The sequence below is a fragment of the Haliaeetus leucocephalus genome, unplaced genomic scaffold (genome assembly GCF_000737465.1).
Source record: "Haliaeetus leucocephalus isolate CR32 unplaced genomic scaffold, Haliaeetus_leucocephalus-4.0 Scaffold3, whole genome shotgun sequence".
NCBI classification, from domain to species: Eukaryota; Metazoa; Chordata; class Aves; order Accipitriformes; family Accipitridae; genus Haliaeetus; species Haliaeetus leucocephalus.
Window position 1 is genome coordinate 38,113 of NW_010972439.1, and position 26,610 is coordinate 64,722.

General features: G+C 39.2%; 1 protein-coding gene across 3 annotated transcripts in view; it reads right to left on the reverse strand.

The window, feature by feature from the left end:
• RPRD1A (regulation of nuclear pre-mRNA domain containing 1A) overlaps positions 1-25,277 on the reverse strand; it is a 41,870-nt gene extending 16,593 nt beyond the window's left edge. The window contains exons 1-7 of one of the 3 annotated variants that reach the window (XM_010573863.1): positions 25,089-25,277; positions 13,814-13,943; positions 12,981-13,087; positions 12,803-12,897; positions 11,716-11,842; positions 11,442-11,617; positions 8,283-8,357 (exon numbers count right to left, since the gene is read on the reverse strand). In XM_010573863.1, the coding sequence (XP_010572165.1) occupies positions 8,313-8,357; positions 11,442-11,617; positions 11,716-11,842; positions 12,803-12,897; positions 12,981-13,087; positions 13,814-13,943; positions 25,089-25,239 (831 nt within the window). In that variant the 5' untranslated portion in view covers positions 25,240-25,277 and the 3' untranslated portion in view covers positions 8,283-8,312. Of the gene's footprint in view, positions 1-8,282; positions 8,358-8,384; positions 8,890-11,441; positions 11,618-11,715; positions 11,843-12,802; positions 12,898-12,980; positions 13,088-13,813; positions 13,944-25,088 lie in introns of those variants that run through there. The other 2 variants (XM_010573853.1, XM_010573844.1) reach the window with 2 other exon arrangements.
• Positions 25,278-26,610: the final 1,333 nt, after the last annotated feature.

Sequence of the window (26,610 nt, forward strand, 5' to 3'; positions counted from 1 at the left end):
CTCCAACTCTCTCCTCCCCATCCCAATATCCCTCAATGTCTTCTACATTGCCCAACTATTGTTGTGGCAAATGGCTGGTTCCATGCTACACAGACTGACTAGATTGCAGATTGAGGGAAGAGCTACTGCAGCATTCCTTTGGGCCTCTCTTCTATCCACTTATTTACAAACCTAATTTTAGCAAACTTTTAAGGAACTTAATTATTAAGATTGTATCCCTGTCAAATGAAAGGATAATTGATAACTGGAAGCATGACTGCAACAGTCAAATCTCCTAGGAAATCAGACTAGCACAAAACCTATAAGCCTTCTGTAAGAGCAATTTACTCCCTCCTCTTCTGCCAAGCACTGCCAGCAGTAGCTGAGAAGTGTTAGAAAAATGGTTTGCCCTCTGTAATCAAGTCAGCTTAATGCACTTTTTATCTCAGAGATACATCTTCATACTATATTAGTAGAATGAAACATCATGGAGTTTGTTTACAGAATTTATACATCATCCCGAGGTGCCTCCCTGCATTCTGTTTCTCCCAATTTCCACCATTTTTAATCCACAGCATTCCAGACTTTGGCAGTAGAAAAACTTTAACAACAACTCCAAAGTAGACTAATCCAGTACTCTTACTTCTGGCAGAACTGAAAAACATCACAACTGTATCAGCCTGAATGCAGAAGTAAATGTACTCTGGCCATTCCTTTGGTCTATAATTAAAATTTTAAGGCAAGTGTAAGGACCACATTACACCCTTATCGGGTCAATGGTGAGCACTGCTATGACAAAGAACTTCCATTTCTCCCCAGCTAAGAAACTAACTCTCAGCAAGCACAACAGCTATGGAATACATTCTTTCCTCACTGCTGCTGAAATAGCTCTCCCAATTGCTCTCTTACTGTTCCATTACACCCCCCAGAATAACTAATGCATACAGCTGCAAGAGACAGTCAATAATTAGAGCTGGTGTTTTCACATTGTCCTCAACCATTCATAGCTTCCAAGTTGTTCTCCCCCCCTCCAGACACCTGTACCATACCCCGCTCAATCAGGGAAATCTAGTTATGAAGAAAATAATGCAGCTTCTAAGACAACGTATTTTGAAATAAGGTGCTAGGAAAAAAACCCAAAACTCTGTGTGTGTGTAAATATATACATGATAGTGAATCGCAGTTTGCAATTCCAGTCAAGGCAAGAATAAACACTCCTACCAGGTAGCTCCTGCATCCTGTGAAAGCCCTGCAGTTCTCTTCCTCCCATTCCCCCCCCAGCGTTTTGATTCGGAGTACGCACATCGTGTGTGTTTCAGGATGGAGGTAAGCCTTCCAGACTGGATTCTCCAGGGAGAACAGCTATCGTTATTCTTGGGGATTAATTTTCAGATTCAGGCCAGTATTAACTAAACTACAGTTGATACCAGCTGAAAGGAAATACTCGAAACTCTGCATTTCACCTGCATGCTTTAACAGAGAGATAAAGAGTCTTTCAAGAACTGGATTTTTCAGCAACAGCCCAGCTAAGAGAAGCATTATTTTCCCTAACGGTTTTCATCTTGTCTCAGCTGGGCCTCTTGGCCTACTGCTCCATGAAGTGGCCTACTATTCTTTGAGCTCTTTTTAAGAACCAGGAGTAGCTGATTTTATAAAATGTCTGGATTTTATTTTTTTTTGAAGTAAAATTCCCCAGGTTTACTATACTGACTTAGACATTGGTGTGTGATGTTTTTGATCTATAAAATTCAGTTTCGAGTCCTACTGAACAGTATTTCTGCCCTCTACATTTAGCCTTAGCTGAAAAGATATGGAAGTTAGTAACTTCCATTATCTGCCACTTGAGCAATTAGCATGTTACTTAAAAAAAAAAAGACATTAGAGAGCTACTGGTCAAAAAAAAAAAAAAAAGACCTCACTACCATGATGTGTTAAAACGCTACCTGTTGGCTAATGTTCGTCTAAATACTTGTACCTTTATTAAGAACTGCAGATGGAGAATATATAATTAAAAGAAAAGTTGAAAGTGTCCTTCAGATCATTAGTAGCTATTTGAAAAGAGCATACAGAACATTAAAAAAATGTCTGAAATGGTCACAATAAACCTTGTGACCAGTTTACTAGTACCACTACCTAAGATCATCATGAATTTAAACTAGGGAAACAAAATAGTTTGGGTACCTAATTAAAGAAGCTCAATTACGAACTCATTCATTTTGAGTCATATGAACTCAAATCAATTTGACAACAGAATTATTAAAACTAACTAAAAATGATCCTTATCTCAGTCATGCAAGATTCATATGAATTCTTCAACATTCTTATTTTCAGAGATATTTTACCCATAACTGATGGACTTAGATTAATTTCAATTCAAGCTCTGGGTTTCAAAAAAACCCAAGGAAAGTGCACTGTCCTTGCGTACAACAGAATGTTGACGTATTCTAAAGCAAGAATATTTCACTTCCGATACAATTTTTTTTTTAAATGCAAACAGGTTTTTGTCATAAAGGCATCAGCTATACTTACTAATTAGTTTGCGCTAGTTAACATTTATTCCAGTAAGAACTTTACTTTCCCCTATGCTGACATTAAAATACAACTAATAACAAAAGGTAATTTATTATTTCATTAATGGGCTCTGAAACATCTGCCGCCTCAGACTATTACAGAAGCTGATGAATTATTTTCCTATTTATATGTGAGGGGACACGGGTAAATATCAGCACTCTGCCCAAGATCTACAGTGACTACACGGGATACAAATTTTCTTTAAATGCTGTCTCATAAACGGCTAGTTGTTGTCCACTTGTAGACTGTTTCCTTGCTGTGCACATTCAAATTCTTCAAGAAGGTATCAGCCCTGTCCACAAATGCATGAGTGCTGCTACATTCTGCATCAGATTTTACAAAATCACTTTTTCTAACACTGTGCTGGTTTGAAGTAGAAACATCAAAAGTTTGTAACAGAGAATGAAATCTGCTTTGCATTGTTTCAGCAAGGCTGAGGGGAAAAGCAAGCTAATGTTCTAGCCATTTCTCTTTTCTTCTGTCAGATTCCTAGAAGCACTGCTTGTCAGCCCTTCCAACCAATCAGCCAAATCATCATCAGAAATTCAGCAAAAAAATCTATCAGTACAGGTCACAACAAAGAGTAACTTGAGTGTGGTGCTTCCTTTTAACTTCATATAGAAGCTCATTAGATCAAAAAATTTATAAGAAAGTTTATAGATCTTAACGATGGCAGAAAAATTTTCCAAGTGTAACTTTTGAGTATCAGCCTAATGACATAGGCTTTAATTAGGACACAATTTAAAGAAAACACTAAGCAGCACGGCATTTCAGTTGAACACAATTATCTTCAAATACACATGGGCTTATTTTCCTGCTAAATGAAACTACCAGAAGACAGCAGCTAAAGCAACAGATTTCTATTCAGTTTGTTTATACAAGTCATCTCAAATTGTGGAGCAGAGCTGATAGCTTCCCTTCCCTTTTCCTTTCCATCCATAACCTTTTTTTTGAAACTAGATTACAAACATTTCCTTTGTAACTCTCAAACTGAGTGAGAAAGCCCAATGTTTAGTCTGTGTAGTTACTACCTGTCATTCCAGTGGCATCTTTATCTATTTAGAGTTTACAGTTGCTTCAACAAATAGCAATTCCAAAAGCAAGCTTCTAGTTGTACGAGTGATACAAGCAGGTTTTATAGTTCTGCTGACTTTGTATTCACAGTACAGATTAAAAAAATATGTTCTTAAAATTTAGTAGGTCTAGCAACAGGAACACCAGAATTTTAAAGAGTCTAAACAGCAACAATATTACTGCAGGAAAGTAAAGCTTGTAGAAAAGGTGTAGTCTTAACTTGAAAAACTACATTGCTACTGCTGACATAAATAGGCACTAGTTGCAATATTTCTTACATCCAGTTCTTACATCCATCCCTTATATCCAGGTTTGGTTTTTTTCTTCCAGCAAACATCTGATCAAAGGGAATATCTGCTGCAGAAAGCACCAGATGAAGTCACTTGCCAATCTACAGCTGTCCTTCAAAAACCTGAGAAGTTCTAGATACAGCACCGATTATTCCGTTTTCAATTTCCCATCATCTCAGATGTTTGTTTGCACAAAAACTGAATCCATTACATACCTGCAAAACTTGTTCTTCTGAGGATGACACAAATAGATCCATTCATTTTGGTTAACAGTATCAAGTTTTTGGCTTCCAACAGCCAGGAACATACTGTCTAAAAGTCTCACAAACAGCAGCAAGTCCTACCTAGATAAGACCAGTATCTTCTCTCGGTATTTTTATAACGAGGAATTCAAAAGGTACCTCAAGGGTATTAAAGTACCCAGTATCTAGTATCTTGTACATTTTTTTTCTTTCAAATAAAAAGTTATGGTGAGCTGCAGAGTTAAGGTTAAAAAAAAACCCTCTTCACAAATAAGGGTGAAATTGGTAAAAAGTTTTATAAATACAGAAGTTGTAACATTTTTTTATTACACTGTTTCAAAAACAGAGCATCTTCAATGTGACAAGCAATGCTTTAAAACATGATGAACTGAAGCAAAGGGTTATTCCTTATTTTACAAGGATCAGCAAAGCACAACCTACAACCTGCCCAATCTGTTAGAAAAGCCATGATTTATACTCAAATATCTGGTAATTCAATTTAAGAAGTGGAAGTCTTCAAGTGTTTTTGTTACTCTGAATGACAACACAGAGCTCTGAAGTCTAACACTCTTTCAGGTACAAATTGAGAAACTATGTACCGTAGTATCTGAGGCTGCAGTCATGAAATCACAATATAAAAAAGGGATATTTACTGCTCAAGTACAGAGAGCTTGTTATAAGAAATAGGGCAAATAAGCGTTATTCTCATAAAGTGGGTACAGCACAGAGGAACAAAATGCACCAACCACCTGACTTTGCTTTGCTGTGTTTGACATAAGGGCTGCTGTTCTCCACTCTAGTCCAGCAGATTACTTCTACAAAACTTAACCTTTACAACTGTATCTCCTGCCACTGAAAAAAATGCTCATGGAAACAAAAGAACAACCACATTTAAAAGATAGGCTAGCAACCTATAAGCATGCTTAGCAACTCTACTTCTATTGCAGATCAGAAATGCAACCTGTGTCTCGTTTTAAACATCCCCTCACATTCTTTAACTTCTAACCTAATAAACCTTAAGGAGAAATGAGTATTGCAGTGATTGCTTAATCTTCCCCAGTCATCTTCAGGTAGATAATTCAAACTACTGAAACTTACTGAAGTTTAGTTGGTTGGGGGTTTTTGGTAGGTTTTTTGGGGGGTGGGGGTGGGGACAGGGGGCAGGTTGGGGTTTTTTGCTTTGTTTTTTTTCAAAAGAAACACAAAAACCCCAGTGATTATATTCACTAAAGGACTTGGACTATGCAACTCAACTTTACTTACACTGCACAAAGCATCTCAAATGGTCACTCAAAGCCAATCTATAAGCAAGGACTTTGAATCGATCTATACAAATCTCTAAGCATAGGGGCCTGTTCCTGAATCATATTCAATCTCATACAGGGTAGGATGGGGAGAACTAGAATGAAAAGAATCTGTACATTAGAGATCCCTAGCCTACGTTGCCCTCCTGATGATTAAGTGATACATACATTTCTCTGAAAAAACAAAGTTACTTGAAATTGGCCCACAGAAGAAAGTAATTCTGGCGAAGGCTCTCCTCCCTTTTATATTATAAGAAGGGATCCACAGTCATGCTCCCCTCAGCCCAAGACTATCTAGATCAATTCAAGCACCTCTTTCAGTAGAAGTCATATACTCCCTGAATGGGAAGCACTGACAACCCAGCTTCAATTTCTGAAGCTGTAATCCTGAACAGAAATGAACGCGATGGTTCATAATGTCAAGAGACCACACAACATGGTCTGTTTGGTATCACTACTTACAGGGAGTCTTCTGCTGCCAAGCATGCATCATAAGATTTTAAATACTCAAAATAGTCCTGATGAGTACAGATGAACCATACTGCCCACTTACTGGTATTTCCCAGGTAGCAGTTCTGTAATCATTGCACTGTTAGCAGCAGGTACAGCACAGCTCAGTTCTAACTCAAGATTAACTTGAGTTACTGTGGTACTGCCACGTTTAAGGAGTTGTAGATCACCTGCAAGGCTGCAAACTCCACCCCATAACAAAAAGCAGTGTAAGATTCAAGCTACAAATGCATCTTCCTCAACCAAAGCTCAGCAAAATACTTTAGCTGCTCAGCTGCAAGATTATGAAGATTGGAATCCCAATTATTTTAAGTTGACTTGAAAAGTATGAAGCATGACTGAATGTATTACTCTAAGTTCATCTGGCACTGAACGAAAGAAGCTAGCATACAAAAAGGTACCAGGTAAGTATAAGGGGTCTAAAGAAAAAAAAAAAAAAACAGCAAGGAAAGCACTACACCCTGCAACACCATAAAGGCCATAGCGGAGGGAAACAGTCGACAATGCTTATCAATCCACTCTCACATTGAAAAACAAAATCTAAACACAAGAGGCCTGTTATACCACTGCCATCTCTAAATTCTTCGCTTAACGTTTTTGTCTGCATTTGAAACCATTAAGCTGGAACTGAAGGGGGGGGGGGGAACCTTTGACTCCAGCACTACAGACTAGGATGACTAACTGCTTGCTCTTTACCCATAAAATCCCATGACAAAATTAGACCCTTTAAGAAGGCAAGTCAAGCTATATATATCTAGCTATAAAGCTCAATCATGAAATAAAAGTGCACTGAACATATAATATTCTCTCAACATGCTAAGAAACCACAAACAATTATAACCAGATGTGTGAGTGTAAGGATATGAATATTGTTTATACAGCTGTAGAAAATAAGGAACGCAAGACAGCAACACCATCAATAACAGTGTCTTAATTAAATGCAAGCTGCTGAAACACAGCAGGCCTCCCAGAGTAGCATTTACTTCATAAAACTTTGGATTTAGTGGCAAGATGTTCCCCAATTTAAAGTGGTAAGTTGATACAAACACTATGTAAGAAACTGGGTCATCTAGTATATGCTAAGTGTAGCAATGCTATGTTTTTCCGTAACATCAAAATGAAGGCGAGAGGAGGCTGTCTTGTTTTTCTAGAAAAAGGTCGTATGATCCCCTGCCCACACTTGTTAACAAGTCGCGTAAGAATCTGAACTATCAAAGGCTTTATTTGAAACTTAGTAAGAATCTATTTACACTGTAATCAGTGAGACTGTGGATGAGGCAAAAGCAAAGCAATATGAAAAAAGTATTTCTCTTGTTCACGTCATCCCTGTATTTTTAAGGTCACGTTAATTCTGGAATGTCTACAGGACAGTCTTTATCAAAAGGAGATGAGCGCACCTGAATATTAATTTATGTATACCGAATCCTCTGTTACTGAATAACATAAAAAGCTCTTTTTATCAACCTTCAGTGAGATCAACAGATCAACCAACATTTCTGTTCAAAAACTAGGGAATGGGCAGGGAGGTAGGAGAGGGACACAAGGAGGAAGCAGAGAGGAAAGAGTCAGTCACAGTAGAAGAAGACAGGAAATTATATTAGTCCTCCAAGTTCTGAGAAAAAAGGGTTCCTACAAAGATCTTTCTGTAAATATTTACATTTTCTCTAACAGACAGAATCACATCTACCTATAAATCCTATACAAGTTTCCAGATACAGCTACAGTACACTGAACCTTAAATATTTATACTACTTTAAAACTTACAAAAGTGAAGGGAAAATACTCTTTAGGATGATCCCAAATTTGAGGTGGGCTCTAAAGGGGCATAAGAGCAATTATAAAATACATCTTTGTTACCTACATTAAATGTAAAATAGATGTACATTAATAAAGTGAAAGTTCTTTATTGTGCTTGTGAAGGACAAGTTCTATATCCATCACTTCTCATTTCTGATGTTCATGTAAACCCAATAGCTAGAGTGTAAGTTAAAAGGCGAAAGTCTGAAAAAGTCTTGTTTTCACAGCTCTTTCCTTTTGGTAATGGCAGCTTCAATGCAAGTGACACCCAAACTTCTGCATTTGGAATTTTGAACGATTTAACCAAAAGGACTTGTGGGTTTTAGGAATAACCATGTGAAAGTTTTAATCTTCAAGAAAAAGGAATGACACTGGATAAGTACTTATCCATCTCAGGCATAAACTCAGTAACGTTTGTGAGAATATAGATGAAAATAGCAGAGGTTTGGTATGAGTAGTTACAGAATTCCTCCTCTTCAGTTTTCAAAAACAACAGACAATACAAGATTTTGATTCTTAAATTTATTTTTAGCAGGATGTCTGTACTAATGGATGGTGACATCATTAGAAGATAGGTCCATGTCCACCACCTGCAACAGAAGCTAGACAGATGTTAAAGAAAACAATTTAAGAGTTAAAGATGACACTACTTACCCAGAGCAGACTTAATGAAAGTCACCTACTAAGCAGTACAGTTAAATTTTGATGCAGACACAATAGCTCCTATTACTTATCTGTTGTCAAAATTTCCTGTCAAGATTTAATGCATACATTACCTTTAATTTGATGGGAATCATGCACTTCTGTTTAGAAATTACTATTAGATAAACTCTTATTCTTAAAAAAACTACTCATGGGAAGATTAGTTATTCAAAGTTACTTACCTGTAAATTTTCTTCAGAAGATAAAACATCTGCAAATTTAGGTCTAAAGCTCCCATCTAAAGTTTCAAGTTGGCAAGAATTCTCTGGACATTCAAATTCTAATACTGTTAAACCAGGTCAACAGCAGGTAACATTTCTAGATTCCACTAAGAATACAACCACTTGTTTCTTACCACACCTGGGTGTTTGACAAATCAGTAAGGTAGGATCTCAGCAATATTCTCACAGATTGGTGATACTAATTCAGAAAGAAATGAAGACTTGATATGTTACAACTCACAGACAATGTCATACTCAAAACGTCAGTAGCCAGAATTCTAACAAAGGAAACAAGCTTGTCTAGAGCAAATTAATTTCACCAGAAATTAAACCTGAGCAGCAAAACCCAGGGACCAGACAATTCAAGAAATACATTCTCAAAGAATTAAGTGACAGGCCCTTTTCCAGTGCTATTTCAAATGAGAAGCCAAGAAGCAAGGCTCAATCTGAGGTACGGTATTTCCTAAGACTGTAAAAACAAGAGTCCTTGCTTCAGAAAACAAATGCATCTGGCTACAGATATTTGGTGTTTACATCAGAAGATAGCCATTTCTTAAAAATAATAATATAAAAAGATAAACTAAGTCAGCTGGACCTATAGGCAGTATCATGAAGGCATCCTGATCTTACATTTCAAAACTTCAGAACGTTTATCAGCCTTCACTTCCCAAACCAAACTGGTAGTGAGCATAAAGTCACTTCACTCATCTTAACATAAGTTTAGAAGCTTGATCTTAAAGTTCTTGTTCTTTACAATCTCTTGCCTTATAGCTCTTTATTAGTACCCAGGGTTGACACCATCTTGGCTCATAGTTTTTTATTAGTAACCTGCATTTATACGACACCGATCAGTCTAAAAACATTCTAACAGTATACCTCAACATCCTAGGACTTCATCTGTTTAAAACAGTCTGTTACAGATACTGAATACTGTCTCCTGCTTTCTAAAGAAAGACCTCTGAAACCAGTCCAAAACAGGAAGTATGTTGTATTAGAATGCGATCCTTTAACAGTTAAAATAATTCAGCCAAGAAACCCAGTTTTAAGGACCATGACAGCCTGGGAATAAGCAATTGCTTTCTCTTACAGTTACAAACTCTTTGATCTAGTAATATTGGGAAATTAACCTGGGTTTTATTTGTTGAAAACAACAAACAGGTGGAATCTGTTCACAGCTGTGCTCCATTTGTAATCTGATTAATTGAGCTCTCTTTACAGAAGTATACATCCATCTGAAGGACAGTTGCCTTTTGAGCAACTCACTATCCCAGCAGTCTACTATACCTAAACAGGGTCTAATTGCCAGTAATGATCTACAAAAAGAAGTGTCTCAAGACAATCAGTCCTATGCTGGTACTGTGGGAACTTATCCTTCAAACACATTACACACAAAGAGGGAAGGTAAGGCAGGTGATGAAAAGCTTAAGGCTTCCTGTTCTTTAATCTTGCAGGTTCCATTGTGCAATTGGATCAGCTGCTACTGCAATCAGCACTACTGTGCATACCACCTATCTTACATGAAGTTGGTTGATATTCTTCCCACAGGATAAACACAGTGAAGTTGACAGGAAGAACCTTCATCAATTGCTTTTCTGTGAGGCATAGAGCAAAGGGAGTCAAGAAATAAGAGTAGTCTAGGAATGACACAACTGATCTGAATGACCACTTCAGATACACTGTGAACAGCATTTTCCTGAACAAAGACACCACAAAATCTGAACTCAAGTTCTGAAGTTATAAAAGGGTAAAGAAGCCACAGAGCGAAGAAAATGTTCTTGACGGGCCTATGTGATGAAACCTGAAAAGCAATTAATTTGTGCACCATGTATGCTTATGCTGCAGTTACAGGGCACTGCAACCATTCAGCTATCTCCCCTTGCAGAAAGATGCAGCTTCAGTTCGATTACTGTAATGCTCAAGTTAATGCTGAGCATTATGTCTCAAAGCTGAGACAAGGTATTTGGGAAGCAATGGACATGAAACTATGACCTATTTAGAATACGCCGGATGTTCAACAGGAGGCTTGACAGTATTACATGGTAGGAAAGGAAAACAGATGACTGGTAGTAGCAAAGAACAGAGTAACTTAGGGGATTATTTGCTCATAATGAGCTGTTCACTCTGCATCCTTCTTCTATTAATGATCTGCCCTGTCCTAATAGTGCTAGTGCTGCTAAACAGCCATGTCAGAGGCTGTAGAAGCTAAAACTATATTTTACTGGGCCCAATGGATGTTTGAGTCACGTTAAAAAGTTGTGCTGAAACCAGAAATTAAATTCTTACCCATTAAGTGGGTACGTTCACAAACCTACAACTACCAGAAAGATCATTCTATTCACTAAAAGGGTATTATTAAACAACGTAATACACAACTAAGACTTAAAACAATGAATAAAAAGAACAAGAAAAAAATTTACTCTATGAAGAATTAAGTTTGTACCATTCAGGATAAGACTTTCTGTCTGCACTAATGAAACTAAGTCTGTACATGTAATGAAGACTGAATAGGCTAAAAACCAGAAAGAAAAACACTAAAGTGATTACAGTTGTAACATTACCTAATGTTGAGCTGGTTTAATAGATTTAGAACATTAGAACCAAAAGAAATCTTGTTAATAATGTGCTGGAAGCAAAGACCTAACAGCAGCAATTAAATATTTACCTTTGGAGAGAAAAATTGTTTAGGCAAACTAAAAACATTTGCAAGAACAAGCTCTAGTGAAGAATGGACTAAAACAAAACATTACGCACTTCCAGCTTATGTTCTTTCTCTGCAAGGAATTCTTTTTGACATCGGAGAAAGTCCGACAACATTCGAGTTAGCTGTTTTCTATCATCTATTTCAGCTGCCAACCTGCCATTGTAATCCGCCAGCAACATACATGCATCATCTACCATTTTGGAAAGCTGCTCTCCAGATTCCTTATCTAAAAAGCAAGCAGAGAAAACCAAGTAAAGCATGATTTCATTACATACTGTTAAGTTCTCAGAACAGCATTTCAGTTACTGGATCCCCAACCCTCACCTGTTATTCTGTCTAACAGGGACACATCTTGGACCTCTATAGGCAAAGAAGCTATTCTCTGATGAACTGCTGCATCCCCAGAGGCAGCGTTTTCTAGTTCTTGTAATGCTCTAATGAGATCTGTGGTCTGAAAAAAGCATGCAAGATTGGTAACTAGTTTAAATAAACAGATCCTAGTACAAAACAGCATTTCACAATAAGCTTATGGAATCAATTTGATGGTAATTTTAAAAGCATTTATGATATCAGCACTATACCAACATTCTATCCCCTCTCAGATGGAAAACAAAACAAAACCAAGCCATTAATTCTCAGAACAACATTGAAGTGTTCCTAGTTTTAAAGGTCACCTTCCTAAAATAGATTTTTCATTTAAATTCTTGGTATAGGACTACTTATAAAAGTTTTATTTTTGACAGCAGTGATTATTTTACAGTACCTTTTATTTTACTATACATTTTTAAAATTATTTTTCTTGTATTTTTGCTTCACTATCACATCAGACTAGATCACTGCACTTCTTTTGGAAGTAGGGCTGATGTTCATAGAAGCCCAAATGTCTGTTACAGAGAAATGTACTAAATTGTGATTATTTGGGGACAGTCATTCCTTGCCATAACAAAAAGCCTTATGAGATGGGGCAGTACCGTAACAAAAAACCCACAAGAATTATAGAAGCTATAACAATGCAAGGTAGACAAGAACTTTTCCCAATCAGTGACTGCAACATTGAGAAGTATTTTATTGATAAATCGATAACAATCTTATTTTAATACATGTGTTACTTGTTACCACCCTGGAAACCAAATGAGAACTCAAAACATTGTAGAAACTAATGCTGAAATCCTGACGTGGACAAAGCTGGATATATAGTTCATACATTTTGGTTTAGCATCAAACTCACTAAAGTTAGAGCGTGCTCCACTTGTAACCTGAAGTACTGCGAAGAAAAGTTTCAGGTATAGTCACCCTCACCCAAACAGTACCTCATTAAAAAGAAAAACAGAGACCATTCAAAAACAAGAGTAACTGAAAAATTCTCTATCAAACCATACACAAATACAGAATTTTATAAACATGCTTTTACCTGTGGAGGGTCAGTGGGAGAACTTCGAGGTGAACAGTTACTTTCATCAACTTTTATCTGTTCATATGTGCGCTTCCTCACCTTTCTGTCTCCATCTAAATGAAAACAAAACAGAGGAGTCAGGGAAATAACATTTCAAACAAAAGACTCAATCTTCATACACACACAAAATACTTACACAACGCTTGCCTAAGTTGTTCTAATACATCATTTTCATAAACAGACCTTTCTTCCCAGATAGAGAGCACTCGGCCAAGGTGTTTCTTACAACTCTCATCAGACTCACTGTTACAAGGCAAAAAAGCAAAAATCAGCACTAGGGAAAAGTACAGCACTGCTGTATGATTATCTGTCACAGAAGGACCTTGGCATACCTTAGCAATACCAAAGTACCGGAAGTCCAGTAACCTCAGAAAACAAAATCACATTTTAAAGAAAAGAAAGCAAAGACCAGTTCAAGGTGTCTCAGCAAGCACATAAAAAAGCCGCCAACGCCCAGTCCCCTCTTTCTGTTTGCTTGCTCAACCCATAAATCTGTAGGTCTATAACCCTATTACGCAAACACTGCAAATAGGTTTGTGTTGCTTCAACAGCTGCGTACCATGTGAAAATAATTCTGTATCAAGACTCTAGCATCCTCATGCAACAAGATGAATGGCTGCTGGGGAATAACAAATCATGCAACACCAGTAATGAAACATAGCAAACTGCTGTAGCACATAAATACTATAAAGACTGAAAGCAAGTCTTAATTTAAGGCATAGCTAACAGCTTTCTAAGGCAAAACGGACTGAATGCAGATGAATTTACTATGTAACTTCATGCAACGGCATTAAGACTATCCAAGATCTAAAGAAAATTGAACAAATTAAATTAACAAGGCTTCAAGTACAGAAATAGCACAAGGACTAGCTGGGTCAGAAGAGATGAACTGAGGACTTCTCTAAATACCCCTCAAATACAGTATGATGAAGGATGATGAAGGACGGTGCACATAATGGTTTACTGTACCTTGAAACATGCTTAAAAGCCTCCACTATTACTGGAGCAAAGTCTTTCGTAAATTCTGGTCCTTTCCTTTTGCTGTTCTGTATGACATCATTGGCCAGGTACAGGAATGTCAGCTTCCTATTTGGTTTTGCTAATAAAAAGAGTGATAAACAAGAATTATTAGAAATTTTAGTTCCTCCAACTAATACCTATTTATCCATATTTATACTAAACACAAAAAACCCAGATCAAATGTGTTTTTCCTATTCTCATTACTGCCTACAACATTTCAGTCTGATTTTGTATTTAAAAACGTGAAAAGACTTTGGTCACCCAGTGGCTTTTCTCTCCCTTCTGCTGTAACTCTTTGCTCAGATTCTTCCTCCTTCATAATATGACATAAGCTCCCTCTAGCACCACCTCCAAAAATAAACAGGAAAAAAAAGAAAGATACTCCAAAGTGTTCTTCAGCCCCCAACTATTTCCAGGTGTTTTCCTGAGCCTTATGTGATTTGTCCATTTGGTAGTCTTCATGGATTTGTTCAAAGTACTTCAGCTTCCCTTTGAGCCTGCATAAAATTCTTATACCCATGAAGCCCTCTGACAAGGACCTTCACAGATCCACAATCACTCATGTGAAGAACCTCTTCCTTTTGATTTGAAGTTCACTCAGTCTTACATAACCACCCCTCATTCTCATATTTGAGCAAACTGAACAGTCAATCTCTCCATATCACCATGATACTCCCCTCCCTCATCTCCTAATCATTAAAACACTCATGTGCCTGCAGCTGTAACATCAAGAAAACGTTTTAAAAAAATCACTTTCAGGCTTCTGCAATGTATCTCTTCTCCAAGCATCTTAAGCATTCTACCCCATTCCCATTAACATGTAATAGATTACAAGCTTCATATTTACAAGTTGCTTTTGAAAATCTCTTCCATGTTTTCTAAGTGTTCCTACTTAGGTATTTTCATTTACCACCACACTTCATCTAATCTTCGTAAGTCTACATGTTTCTCAGAGCTGCAACTCTTATTGTAAGCCTTCCAACCTTGTGTTAACACCAGAAAAAACTTCCAATATCCATTATCACCATACAGTCTCAGTATGTATGCTGTGACTTTAAAAAGAGGTTTCTCTTGAGAGACAGGATTTAAGTTTTTTCTGCTCTCTCGAGGAAAGCAGCACTGTGGTAAAGCCAATCTAGAATTTCTTAAAACTCATGCTTAGCTCCCAGTATGATGTGATTTTGTTAATTTCCACTGAAACCTCTCAAACATACAGAATCAGCACCCTTACATACAAACAGAAAATTCAATGTTGATATGCTTCCATTCTAAGGAATCATTTTTGAGAATAAATTCTGCACTATAGAAATACTCCTCTGAAGGATTTCTCCTCGGAGTACTGAATTTTTCCCATCCTCTTGCACAGACATATCCAACAAGTCAAGAGAGTTCTGGATTAAGTGGAGGGGGAGGGGGGAAACCTCTGCATTAAAAGTAAAAATGCACCTATCTCTTAGAATCAAGGAAAACTAAAAAAGGGCAAAAAAGAATTAGTTTGGAAGCGCTCCACACAAGGTGGATCTATTAAAAGTCTGCTCCAAACAGTGAGGTCACTACATGCAGACACCCAGGAAATTCCATCTATTTGGGTCAAAAGCTGGCTAAACTAAAATGTAGATTTTATAAACTTATGCTACTTAATTTCTATATTAAAAACTAACTGACAATATAGCAACACGTCTCCTACCTATGTTTCAAGTAAATCATAGTTCTGTCACATAGAAAGCTTTGAATTATTCAAAGAGAGAATCTTAAAAAAAAAAAAGTCTTGTCTCACGGGCGCATGAAAACTAACTAGCACTGACCAAAGCTGACCATGCCTGCCTCCCCCATTTCTTAAATAAGCCCAGAATTAGGACTCAAAATCTAATGAAGCAGACTGTTCCCCATTCCACATCCTCTGAACTGCATGCACAATAGGTCCTTGTCTGTCCACTTCACAGAAAGAAAAGTCATGTTTTAATCCTCAGTGATGCAACTCATTTGTGACAGACCTCAGCTTCCTTGTTTGCAGCAAGTAACCAGATCAACTGAGCTGGTAAAGACAGGAGATGTATGCAGTGCCATGAAGTCAGGTGATGTTGACTGTCACAAAGTCTAGACTTGATCTATTCACTACAGTATACCACGTTTGGAAAAAGCATGCTAAAAATCCAGAAAGTCACTTTCAAGCTTTCTTCTAGTATCACCTTTCCAGCTTCCTACTACAATTCAACAGAACCAAAGCTGCATATAATGAACAAAAATCATCAAAACGCTATTAAGCTATCTGTGGCTTTGGTTAGAAATTCAACTAATATTCTACCCTTACGTTTACAAAGAACATTGTGAAGTAATATTTAATTCCAAAGTTCCGAAGCTAAAAATTATGCCTACTCTCAAGAAGCTGTCCCCTTCACTTCACCAATCTTCAGTAGTTACATCCCGGCCTACTACCGCTCTGCCTTACACATGAGACTAAAGGGCAACATAACCTTTAGCAACTGAGGCTGACAACTCTGAGCTGAAAAAACACAAAGTGTTCTATTGCTGCTGTGACTGTAAATTAGCTATTGAAGTCTGAAATACAAAATTCCAGACCAGATAGATCTGTTCTGAAAAATTTATCTGTTTAAAGCATCTCTCTTCAGTAGCAGTGACGCTAACTTTTCAGCCCCGTGCTTTGATGTATCTCAGAACACCAAAATGGATCAAAGAACAGTTAAGACTATTTAAAAAAACATCCTCAACATGTGGCAAGGCTATTAGCAAAAGCAGTCTTACTGTCAGAAGAAAATTAAAGCCCACAGTACCTCTGGTACACTAACAGTACAGTCTGCAAACACAAAACTGCTAAGAAAGCATCCATGTTGGACTGAATCATCTTTTCAGAAGCTCTGTGCAGTGTTCACATAACTCCTCTGCTTGTTTCAGTTCAATTTACCATTTACCCACCAAAGCAGCTCCCTGAAGCGCTGGATTCTGAAATATTTTAACATGTCAATGGTGCTGGTTGGTGTAAGGGCCATACTAAGCAGATTACTCTTAAAGCATCCACAATGAGACTAACTGGGATTGGCACCTCGCAACTGAAACCAAGTGTGTCCTAAAAAAAAATATGTATCTGACATATTTAAGTGCCAATGAATACTCTGCAGCATCATCAGGCATCTATGGTGGAGAGACTTGACATCCTCATTATCAAGTCTTAAATTCTTTGGAACGCATACTTGTTAGCCTGGCCTGGGTATTCCTGGTTCTCTGCCAGTCCAATATAGATGCCCTGACATAGTATGCTTGAGTCCATAATACTTAGAGAACTCTGACAAGCCACCACATTAGTGCAAGAAACTCTAGTATTTTACCTTGGAAGGCAGTAAGCATGTTATTTTCACTGAGGTTAACTCTGGCAATCAAAGCCAGCATAATCACCCATATTTGTCTTCTCCAGGTTTACCTCCTGGCATTGGAAACTGAGGTCTCATGAAGATTGCTAGAAACATGTCCACTAGTTTCATGCTGTTCCACACCTCTTCCCTAGAGCTGAGAGATACTTGACATCTTAGACATAAAGGAAGAAACTACAGAGAAACACAGAAGCATAAGAGATTTCACTTACATCCCACTACAAGTACATAGACTATTGACCCATCTGAAAATGTTACATCAGGCTTTAACCTTCTACAGGCTGGCTCTGCTATGCCAACTGACCTCAAATGAAAGTATCATTTAACAAGAGGTTTTGAGAAAATGAGCATCAGTAGGTTAAAACCCCGCAACAGTTATCAGCACTAACCAGTTTCCTTTTTACTGAAGTTCTCCAATATGGATTCAAATAGATTTGGCTCAATTGCTTTTGAATTACATTAGTCTACATATATGCAGCAGAGTATATGAGTGTCAGCACTTCTCCCAAAATCCCTGGGACACTTGCTGTGTCATAGCATGCTTCATATCTTTGCAAAAGAAGTTACATGACATCTTTGTAAACACCTGACAAGCTTTTAAGCTTTTTATTACAAGACCCAACTCATCCTTTTTAAGTCAAGCAGCACTGAAACTTGAGTGCAAGATCACTGACCCTTCACAGTGATAGCTAACCTGAGTTTTTATGCAAGCTGATTAAGTGCAGCATCTTTGGTAACATAACTGAAAGCGTATCTGTAAAAAGTCACTTGAGAGGCTACCACCAGAAAGGACAATTCAAAGATAATAAAACCATAAAAGGCATGTGGTACAATGAGCACTTAATCTTAAAATTAATAACCTTCTGTTAAGAAAAAGTTAAACTAAGGGTTCAACATTGCAGTCACCTGATTCTCCTGGTGAATTTTACCAAGGTTTGAGAACTGCTGTCTCCTTTTCAGAGAGGGGAACTGCCCACAGAATGTGTGTTCAAGGTTTGAGGGTCCAAGTATCTTGACTTTGAGTTTGGAGGCTAGCAGACAAAGGGAACACAGCATACAGCCACTGCTGGGAAAGAGGCCATCAGCATCAAATTACCAGAGACACGAGAAAGCTGGTCACAAACCAAGGAAACCATTTCAACATAATTACTCTGTAGAAGCTTCTCACCACACTTAGTGTATCCTGAATTACCTAAACATGTGAAACAAACCAATTCCTTTCACTGCATCACCTGGCTGGTACAATGCCAAGATGGGTATGAATCGACAGCAATAACAACAGTTTTAGGATAGGAAAAAGACACTGCACTTAAGTATTCAGAACCAGAATGATGAAAGACAGGCAGGTACAGGCAAGATAGCAGGACACAAGTAGTACAGCAATAAATGAATATAGATTTGTACACACTGCATTCTTTCAAGACTCAAAGAGTCAATGAGTCAGGTTGGATTACACAATCCAAGTGTGACTACTTTAAGTGAAAGATTCTTATATTGCTAATCTGTTGCTCCTGACTGTAGGTCATTTTGTAAATCTCTAACTTGACTCAACAACTCGCATTCATCTGAAGTTTTTCCCGCTGTTGGTTGATCTCCAAACCTTTCTGCATAGATGAGAAGATTCATGTGGATAAGCAGGAAGGTACCCACAAGCACCTCCATCTTAAGTATATTACTGGCCTCCTCAAGAACACCTACTAACCAGTAAAATCAGTAAGCCATAGTTTTGTTTCTTTTAAATAAAACAAAACCTAATTTATTCTCTCAAATGTATCACACTGGCCCATGACACTATACCACCATTAAGTAAAATAATCTTACAACCACCAGCAGAAAAAGATTCCTTCTCTTTGTAGAAAAACTACACTACATAGTACAGAAAAGAATTGCTTTAAATCAGGAACTGGTTTCCTGAAATGCACTTCACATCTGCAGGGCAATATATTTCCACCACTTTTGGCTGTGGTTCTGCTCCAAAGCAGTTGACTGAATATCAGAGTAATTCAGATGTAGTACATCTTTCAATTCTGGCTTCAATGCTGCTAGGCCTTCTAAACTTGCCTACTAAGATCCTCTATCTTCCAATTTTCAGCAGCACTGAGCAACTGCCACAGCAGCCACTAGCTTCAGAAAAATGTACTGCATCAATGCCAACAGCTATAATGAGTGAGGACCCAAACACTAGCATACGTCCCAGCAGCAGAAGTTGTAGACAGCCATAAATAAGCAAAAATAGTTGCATTTTATACCACTGAATGTCTTCAACACCCAAAACCAAAAAAAAGTTCAAGCATAATAAAATGGAACAGCAGGTAAACTGGCAGAGTGGAGCGCTAAAAATACATCCCTCTGTAGCAGCCCAGATGCACTTATGCAATTGTAGCTGCCTTAAAGAAAACATACAATGGCTCTGCTAACCCGGATAAGCTTTGCAGTGAAGACAACAATCCCTGTGACACGGGTGGGGTGACAGATGAGAGCTAGAACAAGAGGACAAGTGACTAAGGGGCGGGGAGGATGTTGTGTTCTTCAGCATCAGTTTCTGAGACTGACTAATCTATGAGATGCCATGTCAGGCTCTGAGGAAACAGATACCTGAATCTGAAATAAGGTTTAAAGACACAACACGACAACTATTAAAATATCACTAGGACATAAACACCTAACAAGTGACAGAGCTGGACCTGGAAAACCTAACAGAAAATGAGCTGACAGGAAGATACTACAGACAACTAACTGGAGCTTGAAATAAAAATTACCATATTACCAAACTCAAACATTTAGTAATTTTTTTTTCCTTTTAAAAAGAACACACTTTAACCCAGTACAGCAAATAGCACATGAAGCCTACTGAGCAAGCACTTACCATTCACCCTTGAAGGCTGATGCTTTGAATTATGGAATTGAAATTTTTCATTTCAAAACAAAACACACAAACAACAAACCCCTACAGTTGCAGAGAATCCTGAAACCAGGGAGCAAGAGATGTATGCAAGAGAACATACCTGATTTGCAAATAACAGAAAATAAGTCTCAACAGCCTCCATCTCAGAAGAGCCTCTTCAAGGGGGTTCCTAAGGGTTTTCTCAGCAGCCACTCAGTGGCTGCAGGCTTACACAACAAAATTGTGTGTGTAATGCCACTACTTAAGTTTAAAAAAAACCCCGTAAGTCAATCTCTTTATGGATACACAAAATTAAATAGTTTTAACGGGCCCACCATTGCATTTTGGGAATGAGTCATGTAGTCACATTACAGTTAATTAATTACTACTACTTAACTACTGAGTCAGCTTATGTCTACTAAGTTATTAACTATTTAACTTTGGGTGTTACATTTCATACATCTGAAATCTAGCTGAAGCAGGATCGTTTTCCTCAATGCACACCTTTCAAGCCTTTACAAAATTCTCCCTAACCCCCAATCAAAAGGTCTCTGTAAAATAATTAGGTTATGTGGCCACATTATCACAAAAGTTAATCCACACAAGTTACTCTGAAGCAATCATGAAGCTGCCATATCACAAGTACAAAAAAAAAAAAAGCTACACTTCTCTAGAATAAAAATCCAAGCTGCACGAGAATCACATTATTAAGACATTTACTACAAATGAAGTACTGAAAGAGCAGCCTCCCCACCAAATTATTTATTCCATAAATCAACTATGACATTCAAAAGAACGCAGACTCATGATCAGCATAAGCCAGCGCTAACACAGGCTGTGGCCTAAAGGGACAATACTATCCTCAGTCTCCTTTGCGGCAGTACCAGCTTTCCATCAGGGGACTCATCTATTTCAAAACTAATTATTGGTTTTGCTGGATTTTCAGCAGCAGCACAGTACAAGACATTGTCAGCAAAAAAAACACCAGAATAATTAAAGACATATTTAACCAACAGCAGAGTGGAAAAGGAGCTGTTCTGTTGTCACTGTAGACCTCTGCTTATCTGTCAAAACAGGAGAAATCTTTGTTATTTCGTTACAGTTGTCATTTAAATTAAAGGCATTCTAGTCATCTTTTCTCATCATTTTACTCATCAATGAACAAAAGATCAATGAACTACAGAATCTATTCTCCACTAATCATAGTAACAGATTACTAACATACATACACTGAAATCTGGAGTACTTTGAGTAACACATGAATGGTTTTGCACAGATGCAGAATCAGGAATACTTAATACCCCAGGCAGAGCACCAGCTCTGCCACAGCCCTACACTAGTGGCACAGTTCATCCATACTTTTTTCATTAGCACATATTTGAGGTCAGTCATTAAACAGCACATCTCTACACTCAGCCTCTTGAAGCATATTATATGCAACTCCTTATCATAATTTCATCAAACTACTGGTTGTATAAAATAACATCCTTTCCTTAAATATTTGTGATGTTACTAGAAGCGTCTGGACAATTCAGAGTTATCAGGACTTTCACAATACAGTCAATTCCAGAATACCTTATACTAGCTTCCCTCCAATTTTTTATTACTTCTAAGAATGACCCTATGAATTTTACATGCCACTATTTTAAGAACTACATATAAAAGTGATGGTAGTATTAGGGAAAAAGCATATATGCATTCTCCTTCAGTAATCACGAGTTACAACAACTGCCTGAATACAACTTTAGCAACACTGGAGTACAGCAAGACAAATCCAGTGTTACGTAACTGCCCCAAGTTATGACAAAGATGTGCAAGTTTTGTTTACATCTAAGTGCAAGAATTAACCAAGAGAATCAATGGAAGCTCAACTGTAGAAAACCTGTAGATGAAGGTGTATGGAACCAGTGATCTGTAGAGATGCCCTAATATGGGACCTAAACACTATCAGTGAATGAAAGTATACAGAAAGGGACTAAGATTTTATGTTACCTAAGTTATATGCACACTTGAAAAGCTGCCTCTCCACCTCTACTACTCCAACGTGATATAAAGACAATGACTATTTTAAAAATAAAAGAATCAGAACCAAACATTCAGGAACAAAAGAGCTGTGATCCTAGCACTTGTTTTCACGAATAACTAAAGACATCTTCAGAAAGGTTCATGCAAGCTGATCTGACACAAAACTGAAAGCATCCAGAAAAAACGTAGTATTACACTGTTCTATGTGCAACTCGGTTATACAATGTTCCATGAGCCTGAAAGGGAGTAGGCTGGAAGGAAGGTCTGGAGACAGAGGTGACAACAAAAAACGGATACAATGAAAGGAAATAAATTTTAGAAAGGCAAGGTTCAAGTTTCAGATCCAGGACACTACTGGCTAGCAATAGCAGCAGACAATGCCAATAATTTTTTGTGTCTGTATTCCCCAAATAGAGATCATTTTCCTCTCAGGTAGGAGGGAAATCATGTTTCTACAGCTTGGATGGTGGGCAAGTCAGGAGCCTTAAACTTACTCTATTTATGGCCTCATTGCCAGCATTCTGCTTTGTGATGTTTTATGCAAGTCACTTCACCACAGCATACTGGTTTTCCTTCTCGTTTTCCACATGCTGTCTGCTTTGACCACCAAATCCACCCTTTGAGGATTAGGGACCATCTTACAATTCTGTGCTGCTATTAGCAAAAAGTTAGTGCCAGCCAAAAGTAAGCTAACATTTATGAAGCTTAGGTACGATTACCAGAGATGGAAAATTAAAATACATCCTGCCTATATTAACTACACCAGCTTCAAATGAAGTGGTAGAGGAACATAGGGAAGAAAAAACACTTCACATAAGCCTTAAAAGCCCAGAAGAAAAGGTACAGGACATTGAAAGCAATTAGGCTACTCTACCGGAAGCAGCCTATCACATACTTTCCACAGACCCTTGAAGGCTGGCTTCTGAAAAGAGGTCACCAGAAAAATCTTACTTGGAAGCAGCAAAAGCTAGACGACAGCTTCAACAAACTGAAGATAAAACCAATTGCAGCAGCTATGCTCATCCAAAGCTCCTAAGCTACGCCCTCAGAACAGGCTTAAAAGTGGAAGCCAGACATTGAAAGCTGAGAAAAAGCAAAGCATTCCCAGGAGTTCTTAAGATGATCATTATCCTTGTCTCTCAATACCACCTTCAAATATATAGCCCATTTCATTTCTCCAATTAGTCCAACAGCACAAGAAAATTATGGTAATACTAAAGTTAAGGACTGACCACTAATGTTATAGATTATTATGAACTGGTATTGTGCATGTTAACTAAGACGAGCAACCAAAACTCTGGCTCTGTACCAGTTAGTTTAAGATACCTTTCTGATAGCATTCAGAACACCAAACATTCAAGTTGTTTGTTTAGAAGGCCCAGAAATGTGAAATGTTTCAGACACAGCTGGGAGATCCATTCATTTGTTCTCAGAACAAGAAAGCAAGCTTGCAACAAACACTTAGTGAAAATGTGTTTATTTCACAAGATGAAATATGCCACCAAAATGTCTTTCTTTAGGGAACAGAAAAAAATAATTTAACTCATGCCTGAAAGTTCAAAAGATAACATTTCACACAAAAAGCATATATTAAACAAAAACACAGTAGCCATGTGAAAAGCTACACAGTTTATAGGAACATATTTCCATACTATATTGTGAAGTTTTGTATAATTCATACTCAAGATTTTTATTTTAAGGGTAGTTCAATCCATTTGCTGTGAAGTTATGCCCCCTAACCAAGAGGTAGCTGTGATCCAGCCATGCACTCTTTGTATTCCATTACACATCATTTCTGCCAGTTGACTATTCCTCTTAGTTGCATGAAACTAAGAGATTGCTTTCTCTTTCCTAAATCCTGTAATGGCTTAATGCTGTTTTTCCTCTCAGCTTGAAAACCTAGCCTTCCACTTTTCCCATTAAAGATCCACATATTAATGGGGCTCCAAAGGAAGCTATTGGAATACAATAACACTTTCTAGAGCAAGGTAGAGTTCTAGCAAGTGATTTTTCTTTTTCTTAAATGAGTCAACTTAAGATAAAGTTATTTGCCAGTCAGATGAAATAAACCTTCACATGCCATTTTGGCCTTTCAGTCCCTGAGCCACTGCCTATAGCTTCAAGTTCTTTCCTGTTAAAAGGAAAGCCACGTAAGAATCTAAGTCTGCAGGCTCAACATCAAATACTCCATACAGCTAAAGAAACACACATCTTTATTACGCCAACATCGGTATTAGCCATCTGCAAAAACAGTAAGTAAAAACCACTTTAGACACATTAAATTGCTCTTCCCCCTGAGTATTCCCCTCCTCAGCTTCCCTAAAAGAATAGTTGCTGGCACAAGTGGACAAAGCCACCGCGTCAGGAAACTTGAACAGTATTACAGCTAACTATTGCTATAGATGATGAAAGACTACCTAAAAAGGATCGTCTTGGAAGAGCCGTACCTGCCAGTATTAAAACAAAAAGCACTAAACCCCGTGCTTTCCGCCTTCCCTCCCTTTTCCCACTTTCCTCTCTCCTTCCGCAAAAAAGGGGAGTAAAACGTGAGAACGAGCCTCCTCAGAAGCATCTCCCTGAGGGAGGAAGGCGGAACGGGAGAGAGAAGAAAGCAGCCAGGGGAGTGGGAGAAAAAAAAGAAGAAGGAGAAGCACCCCCCAGCCCGCAATAACCAAGAAACTGACACCCGGGGTTTAACACTTGCCCCAGCAGCTCCGTTCTCCCCAGGCACCGGGCCGGGCCGGCCGGGCCTCCCTCCCTCCTTCACCGGCTCGACAGGCCGAGGAGCCCTACGATCCTCCCCTCAGCAGCCGCACACCCGAGGGCGGCCTCCTCCCACCACGGCCGCCGCCGCCGCCCCCAAGGCAGGCCCTACCCGGCACCCGAGGGCGGGAAAAGGCCCGGCGGCGGCGGCCGTGCCAAGCCTCACCTTTTCGCAGCTCCCGCTCCCACACGCTGACGATGAGCGCCGAGTGCTTGCGGTGGTGGATGAGCCACAGGCTCAGGGTCTGCACGCTCTGCTGCGAGTTGCTCAGCTCCGAGAGCTTCCGCTCCAGCGCCGCCTCAGAGAACGCCGACATCGCCGGGCCGCGCTCGGCTCGGCCCCCCCGCCGCCGCTTCCTCCTCCTCCTCCTCCTCGTCGTCCACCCACCCCGCTCCGCCCGCGCCCAGCCCCGCCTCTCCGCCCCAGCAGGGGAGGAGCCGGGCGGGCCCCGTCCCGTCCCTTCCCGCCTCGCCGGCCGCCACTTCCGCGCACCCGGACAGCCCGGCGCTGACAAAATGGCGGCGGCTGAACCTCCCGGAGAGCCGCCTCGCCCCGCCCCCCTTCTCCTCCTGCCCTCACTTCCGGCAGGGGCCCAGAACGAGGCGGAGCGGGGTGGGGCCCCGCCAGCGCCCGCCGTCCTCGCGCCTCTCCCAGCAGCCTTCGCGCGGCTCTCCCTTTCTCAGGGCTCCGCTCGCCTCAGGCGGCGGGAGGGCTGCCCTCCTCAGGTTTTCCTCAGGTTTTCCTCAGGCTTCCCTCGCTAGCCCGCCTCACTCCAGGTGGCCACACGCCCGAAAGCCTGTGTGTGCCAGCCGTGCCTTACCAAGGGCCTTTGGAGAGATTTCCCAGTAAGCTCTGGGAGGCTGTAGGGTGCGGTGAGGGAAAGCAAGAGTTAGGGGCCGTTACTGCAAAAGGCCAGATATGTCAGCGTTTTGCCCTGGGAAATAATGTGAAAACCCAGACACAAAAAAGGCCCCAAGGCAACCCGGGCCTGCCAGTGTCTTTCACCTAGCAGGTTAAGGAACTTACTGTGAGCCAAGGTGCACGGTACTTCATCTTTGCAAGGTGGACACGTACTCCACAAACATGTCTTGCTTCATTTTTGAAAACTGTCTGGCGTTGACAGTATCATGAGGGTTCCACTGTTCAATGACAAGATGATGTGCAAAAGTGTTTCCTCTTAGTTGTGTTTCAAACCTGTTCCCTTAAATCTTTACTGAAGCCTTGCTACTTCTCCTGTTTTAGAAATAATAGCGAATAAAAAAGGTTCTCTGCTCACCTTTGCATAGGTTTTGCATTGTATCGTCTGCAGTCATTTTTTGGGCTGAAGGATCCAAGTCAGTCCTCCTTACATGGAAGGTGCTCTGTGCCGCCTGACACGAGTAGCATTTCTAGTCTTAATGTAAGCTTTTTCTAGCCTTCCTGCTGCTCTTCTAAAAAACACCTGACACCACTTATTATTTGAAACATTGCCAACTAACTGTTATTTTCAGAGAACTATCCACCTTAACTCCTACAGGTCTGTCCTGAATCCTAGTTCTGTAGCTAATAATTATCACTGCAGATAATGTCTCTCTCAGTATTTTTATTATTTCTATAAAATTATGTGTGTATTAATTAGAAAAATATGCATATACCTTACTCTTGGGACATCCTATCAACGGTTAAGTAGCAACCCTTAAAATGGGAG